The 7,561-nt window shown below is 43.6% G+C and overlaps 1 protein-coding gene across 1 annotated transcript; it reads right to left on the reverse strand.

The window, feature by feature from the left end:
* Nucleotides 1-468: 468 nt before the first annotated feature.
* On the reverse strand, nucleotides 469-6,956 carry THUMPD1 (THUMP domain 1 NAT10 acetyltransferase adaptor). Its single transcript, XM_072120514.1, has 4 exons — nucleotides 6,643-6,956; nucleotides 5,990-6,167; nucleotides 3,668-3,916; nucleotides 469-2,542 (listed from the first exon to the last, which is right to left on the reverse strand). The coding sequence occupies exons 1-4, from the start codon at nucleotides 6,841-6,843 to the stop codon at nucleotides 2,289-2,291; spliced, it is 882 nt and encodes a 293-aa protein (XP_071976615.1). The 5' UTR covers nucleotides 6,844-6,956; the 3' UTR covers nucleotides 469-2,288.
* Nucleotides 6,957-7,561: the final 605 nt, after the last annotated feature.

Below are 7,561 nucleotides of genomic sequence, written 5' to 3' on the forward strand. Positions count from 1 at the left end.
CCTCGTGCCGGCTACTCCACTCCCCAGTAGCCGCATAACTAAATTTACATATTAGGTTAATAAAGTTTCCCAAAAGTTAGCGGGGACGTGAGGATTAGCTCTAAAAAGAGCTCTCCTCACGTCCCTTACATCCACCTACCACCCGATCTACCTTTATAGGTAGATTCGTGGTGGTAGGTTCCCTTTAAGTCATGCACCACCTATAGTCCAGCAAATAAGTAAAGTGCAGAAGTAGAAAGTTACATGCGAGTTTTCTAATTCCAAATACTGATTTGGTCCCTCATTCAGGTTGTACACCCATACTAGGAATGGAAATGGCATAACTAGTGCAGAAGGAATAGGGATAAACTATATAATCCTCCTTCTATGGTGTAATTGAAGTATGTTGGAAGCAAATGTTTTTGATATACAAAAGGACATACAGACTGCATCCATCTCAGGGATAAAAAAAAAAAAAAAACATAAAACTGAAGCAGATAAAAAGATTTATTTACAAAAATGAGAAAATTCCCATCATGGATGGCAAGATTTCAAGAAATGACAACATAGAAATTCATGTACTCAATGTATTGTAAATTGACTAAATCATCTTTGTACCAGGCCCAATATCCTCAACCACTACAATATTTCTTATTTGGCATTATGTCCATATATTTCCAGGAGGCCTAACACTGGAACAACACACAATCTATTCATTGAGGGACCACTAACACACCACTAGATGGCACCACCACACCAATGGTGCCTCTATATATTCCAAGCTCTCATCTTCTCATGTCCAATCTGCATTGTTATATACACAGGAACTCTCAATTGTTTAGATGCATTTGTATAAAAAAAACTTATATCAGACGTCCATTGTCACCAACAGAGCTGCCACGCTCACTAAAAACATCAGTGGGGGATAGTTTTAAAATGGTTTGGCAAGTGGACATGTCCTACGAGATGGGGAATGGTTTTGTGCCAAAATAGGTTGGGCATTGAATTTTGTTCCACGGACGTATGAAAACTGCCGTATCCGTACCGTACCGTTTTTTTACGGATTACATACGGCCACATTCATTTCAATGGACAATACGTCTGACCATTTATATTGCCGTTGTTAACTCCGTTCCGTACTGTACCGTATAAAAATATGTATGTATGTATGTATGTCCTATTTTCTCACGTATTTCAGTTCCGTTGCCCTAGAAGTCTATGGGGACGTATAAAATACGGGTTACATACGTGCTGCATACGGATGAAAAACGTCACGTATATACGGCCCGTAAATACGGGACTGTAGAAATCATACGTCCGTGTGAATGTAGCCTAAGGCTGCATTCACACTGTACCGTAGTGCGGCGGGCATACATTGGCACCGGGGAGAGCGCCACTCACCCCCGTCCTTCTCCATAGCTTAACATAGAGCCCGGCGCTCCCGTACGGTGCCGTTAGGCCATTGCGATGTACGGGGGACGTATATATACGCCGTATATACATCCCCCATACGTTCGTGTGAATGTAGCCTAATAGGTGCAAGGTACAACTAGACAGTATTATACCATGATAAAATTATCATCCATGTATCAGAAGTGTCTGAGAACTGAACTGTTCTAGTTGCACATGGCAAATAATAGGAGCTCAGCTTTCATTTTCTCACAGCCGTTTATAAAATGAAAGCTGAGCTCTGATTGGTTTTCATATGCAACGAGAAGATTGTTACCTCAGACGCTTCTGCCAAATCTCCCCAACATGATGATGCGGTCTTGTGCACTTCAACATTCAATCTTGTGCAGTATAAGGCTACTTTCACACTACACGTATGCTTGCCTAGCCATAGCCAGGAGAGCATGTGGCAGCGCGCTGAGAGCAGAGCGCTGCTAAAACCATTTCCTCTCCATAGCGAAGTTTAGTCTGGCCATAAACAAAGGGAAAGACTGTGCGGCACAGTCCCACACCATACTAACACCAGGCACCCGTGTGAAAGGGTTCTCAGATTGTCTAAACTCTGCCCTGTCTTACCTTAAACACTTTTCATAAAACTGCCCCAGAATTCACATAGTAAACATTCTCAGCATCAAAACCATAGTAATATCATAACACCAATCTGATGCTCTAAGGACAGCAAAAATATAAAGAGGAAAACCACATGAGCCAATTATAACAGTTACTAGACCACAGATGGTTGTATAATTTTTTTTTATATTAACAAATTATAATTTTCTCTAAAAAAAAATACATAAAACGTTAAAGTTTCCCGATGTTCTCAGCGCCAAATGCCCCAGGACCCGAAATGTACATGGTTTTTAGGTATCAGAGGTCACTGCAGGATCCTCTTGGCTCTTCTCCTGTGTTTTCTCCTTTGCTTCATCTTCTGCTGGTTCTTGGGGCTTCTCCTCATTGACGCTCTTCACCACCTCCTGCAGGTTATACTTCCGGAACAGGGTATAGTCCTTCACCACACTCATGCAGCAGACGTTCTTGATAATCTCCACTACTATAGTGTACTCTGGGTTAGTTAGGTCCACTTTATTTTCTGGATTCATGCTCCCAACGATTCCTAAAGATGAAAGAGTGTCAGTCCGTGTATCAGTAAGACATAGCGCAACTACATGTTCTCCAGTCCCTGCTGTCTGCACACGACAAGTCAAACTTTTCCCCTATTTCCCAACGAAGGCCACATTCCTCTTCCATATTCCTGGAAAACCCCTTTAAAAAGGTTGTCTATATGAATCCAGCCTAGACTCGTTATATCCCCTCTACATTGTAATATGCAATGAGATGGGAAGGGTCAAGAATTTTGCATCATAATGTTTAAAGAGGAACTGTCAGGGCGATTTGGGACATTAACCCACAGGTCTTATGGACCGGTGCTTTAATGTTCCATATCGCCATTACCAAGTCCCTGCATGGCCAATTTCCAGGGGAAAAAAAAAAAACCTTTTACCTAGAGAGGAGTCCGATGAGTGCTCCCCATGCCTGCGCAGTAAAGCAATAAAGTCAGTGCATTACATGACGGCGGCACTGGAGCAATGCAAGTATAAATGTTTTTTTTATTTTAATAGCGCCCACATAGGGACTCGCAAAAGGGCGATTTTGGACACTAAACTACCGGTCAATAATGACCTGTGGGTGGTTTATCGTCCCAAATGGCCCTGACAGGTTCTTTTTAACCTAATTTGAGCTTTTGGTCTCTTCCCTGCATATCACTGCAATGTTACCTTTTTCCTCATCATACCAAACTATGGTAAACTATAAGCTGCCAAAACATTTTGGGGAGATTTATCAGTGCTTCCCACAACTGAAAGTTTGCAGGTCTCTACGTAAAATTACGCCAGGTTGGGCCCAGTGTAGATTTGCCTGGCGGTGCAGCTGCCCTATGGATACATCAGGAGTTGTTGTATGCACTGCGACATCAAGTGGCTTACATCACACGTATGATAAATTCCCCCCCTTTGTGTTCATGGGTGTGTATGGGCAGAAGCAGGCTACTCCAGTCATTCATTGTCAAAGAGCACAACCTGAACCTTCCTGATTTTCACACTGCAAGCAACCTATCAGACTCCAGAGAGGAGTCCTAGTCACTATAACCTGAGCTTCATCCAGCTGCCTGTAACCCATGATATGTACAGACCATACTGTAAGATGGCACGTTACTACAAACCCATGCCACAGGTTCACTAACCTGCCAGGTCCTTGATGACCTCCTCCCTGTTCATGTGATTGTTATTTCTCGCCTTATACACAATCTGATAAGTTCCTTTGTTGGGAGCTTTAAACCAAGGTTGGAAAAATGTCTCTGCATACTTCTTGAGATCCTCAGGGAAAGCCTTACAAGTCCCGGTGACAGGTAACATACGGAGGATGACCCGTGTCTTCTTCTTCTTTGTAGTGTACAAGTCATTTAATATGGAATGAACCAACTTGTCCGGCTCTGAAATAAGACAAAAGTTCACATATAATAAAAACTGAATCTGTCTCTATGGTGTCTTTCATGCCAAGCCATAAGTTTCCTACCACAGAAAGAGAATTCCTTTCAAATAACACACTTGAGCTTGTACACAGGCTGCACGTCACAACATGCACATCAATAAAACTGGGCTGCAATACCAGACTCAACCTGTGAGCAGTTTTGGCTGTTTTTACTATTCCGGACAACATGTACAGCCTGAGTGGTTAACCCACAGATGATAACCACAGCATATCCAAAGCATCACTGTAGAACTACTACTCAGTGACAGATGCGGTCATATGACTGAATACCATTCGCTGTAATTTCTTTGACTGCAATGATGTGTTTAATTAGACAGCTTGTCAATAGTGATAAGAAGAACCATCAAGATTCCGATCTGGGAGATTCAACCGAATCCAGACATAAAGACCAACTTCATGGACCTGGACCAGAATCTCAACACATGCCATTGTCGCTTGCACTGAAGTCTGGGTTTGTGTTCTGCGGACCTGAACATTGCGGTTCAGATCTGCACATCATTACTTGTCACCATTATCCACAGGTTAATTAAAAAAAAACAGTTTCCAAGTGATGTTTTACTTGTATAAAAATCCCAGAAAACACAATATATACTATATTTACCTTCATGGCAAGCATTGTGACGACCCACTTCTGTATGTAGCCACAGAGGTCCATTGTAACCCTATTAAGTGCAGCAGTAGGCACATAAGAAGACTGACAATTCCTCAGAGGTGAAGAGATCAGCTAAGAAAAGAGCTCAGCGACCTCCAAATATTCCTAAGAGCCTGAGCGAACGCGGCTCTCTACAAGGAGCCGTAAGCAACCTTACATGTACACAAATGTGGGCTTTATCGAGCCGCACAACAACGGACTCATGGTCTATAGTTTGCAGCCTGTGTGTTCTTAGTGTGTGAGGTCCGCTCACATGTTGGTGATGGACAGGAATATGACCTGCTTTATAACTTGCAGCTCGAGCAGTCAGCTCATACACAGGACCATGGAAACTGCATCCATATGTACAATCCCATAGAAATTAAAGTACAGCTGTAAAGCATAAAAACTTTTGCCTAACTCTGCACTAAGCAAGAATAAGTAATTCTCTATTTTCCTATAATTAGCCATCTGTTCTGTTTAGCTGCTAGCAGAGTTTCTACCTTGCCCCCCAGGCTAATCTCCATTTGCCATGCTTTCTAGTTTTCATGGGAAACCGTATAGTACAGTTGGAGGGGCTGTAGGAGGGGCAGTAATTCTGTATTCCTGTTTAGAGGTTACACATCACATGCTTGAGGCTGGACAATTACAAACTTACTATCCTGCATCATTTGAAAGTCCATAGTGTTCTGGCAAGAGACCATCAGTGATGTCACAAGCACGTGACTCTTCACATGCTTTAGATCGGCCATGCTGTCCTGTTTTGGCTTCAGCGGGGTGAGCTGATGTCACAACCTGATAGAGCCTACCCACATCAGGTATAGCCGAATCTGAATCTAATCTTAAAGGGGTATTCCAGGGTTATAAACCTAGGGTTATAGTAGAAGAAAAATAGCAAAAGTAAAAACTTAAAAAAAAAAGTAAAAAAATTATAATAAAAAAACCCTAAAAATTCAAACCACCCCCCTTTCCCTAGAACTGATATAAATCAAACACATTAGGTATCGCCGTATCTGCCCGATCAAAATATAATAACGTTTTTTCCACTGCGCTTAACGGAAAATAGGGCCCGAATTTAAAAATGGCACTTTTTTGCCATTTTAAAAGTTATAGATTTTTGATTGTGGGGAGTGAAAAATGGAAATGAAAAAATACAAAAAAGGGCCAGGTCAGCTCAGTTTTGTGACTAATGCATTGAGTGTTGTAATATTCATTTATTTATCGCATTAATGGTTATCGTATCAGATGTTCATATTCCCGGAATACCCCTTTAAATATACCAGATATAGCACAGGCTAGGGAGAAGCCAGCAGCATGGCGGTGTTATCAAGTGTGCAACTGCACTGTGTGAACCCTCTCCAGCACTACGGTAAGATAACTTACCTACATTAAGAGTCCTGATGAAAATAACATTATTAGCCCCACTTTCTATCGATTGGAATCTGCGTAAATTCTTCTCAGTTGATGTACGGATCTGCTCCACCTCTTTCTTCAAAGCGGCTTCAACATCATCATCATCTTCCTCTTCACTCCCGGACAGTTTATCCTCTTTCTCACACAGCTGCAGAAGAAGGATCAGATTACACATTTGTATCCAGCATTTCATTGAAGATCAGAGATGGATAACATCATGTAGGCGTGGAGAACTACAACTCCCAGAATGTCCTCCTAGCAGTAAGATATGACTGTCAGAGATGGCAGTGTGGCCCCTAACTTTTCAGCACCATACTCATTGAGAGCAGGCTGTACAGCCTCAGCGTCACCTACCTAGAAGAGCTACTTACCTTCTATGCACCATAAAGCAGGTCCCCAGACACTTTGAGCAGGCTGTAGAGGCTCAGCATCACCTACCTAGCAGAGCTACTTACCTTCTCTGTTCCATACAGTAGGTCCCCATACTCATTAAGCAGGTTGCAGAGCCTCAGCAGCACCCACCTAGCAAAGCTACCTACATTCTCAGCGCCATACACCAGGTCCCCATACTCATTGAGCGGACTGTAGAGCCTCAGCACCACCTACCTAGCAGAGCTACTTACCTTCTCAGCGCCATACACCAGGTCCCCATACTCATTGAGCAGGCTGTAGGCTTCTCCCACGCACTTCCTCTCGTTCATGTTGCAGGTGATAAGGATGCCCTGCATGCCCACCTCCAGCTGTCGCCCTCCCTTGTGCCGCTTGGCATTGCCCACATACTGAGACTTCACCCTCTTCTTCCCCTTCTGACCCTCGGAGCTCATCCCGGCTGCAGGACGTAACACAGACACAAAGCACGTGGTCACCGGCGCCGACCTCTGACGTCACCGTTACGCGCCGCCGTGTTGACATCTGCCGGATTTAACACGTGGTCTTGTGTTGTGCGGGTTTGGAGCGCAGCATTCAGTGCACTGTATATGTAGCTTTACCCCTCCAGGGGGAGCACTGATACAGGGAAATGTTACATTGATCGTGTTTTGTGCAGTATAGTATAGAAACACTTCACCTCTAGTTGTGGGCATGGAGTTTATTTCACACTTGCGAAAAAAGGAGCAGATTGCCATGTCGCCTAACGTTGGCATTGGTAAAAAGACACATTGGGTATGTGCACCATAGAAATGTATTTTTTACCCTTATACCCACCTTAAGAACTTTGGATTCTTCCCCTATGCTGCTCCCAGCAAATGCACCATAGGGGCAGATGACAAGAGGAACCGGATGGTGATCATTTGTACCAGTGTCTTAAAGCGACACTGTTACAATTGATCCAGTTGCCGAAAATTTTTTTCAGCACCCAAGTGGGACCCTTGGGCCCAGGCACTTGCCCGGGTAAGCCGGGTACCAGGCCTGCCCACTCCCTCATATTGTGGATTTGCCAACTCCATCTCTTATTGAGCCCCCAGCTCCTCTTCTTATTGCGGCCCCCTGATATTGGGTCCCGCGGTAGCTTCCCCTCATATTGTACCCCCAGTTCCCTCAACA

Source organism: Engystomops pustulosus, chromosome 8 (genome assembly GCF_040894005.1).
Source record: "Engystomops pustulosus chromosome 8, aEngPut4.maternal, whole genome shotgun sequence".
Lineage (NCBI taxonomy): Eukaryota > Metazoa > Chordata > Amphibia > Anura > Leptodactylidae > Engystomops > Engystomops pustulosus.

Bases quoted from the DNA above. Each gene is read 5' to 3' on its own strand.
- THUMPD1 (XM_072120514.1), bottom strand. From the start codon at position 6,843: ATGAGCTCCGAGGGTCAGAAGGGGAAGAAGAGGGTGAAGTCTCAGTAT. The intron at 6,168-6,642 runs GTAAGTAGCTCT...CTTCTTCTGCAG, and splicing joins TGGTGTATGGCGCTGAGAAG to CTGTGTGAGAAAGAGGATAA. The intron at 2,543-3,667 runs GTTAGTGAACCT...TTTCATCTTTAG, and splicing joins GGTCATCAAGGACCTGGCAG to GAATCGTTGGGAGCATGAAT.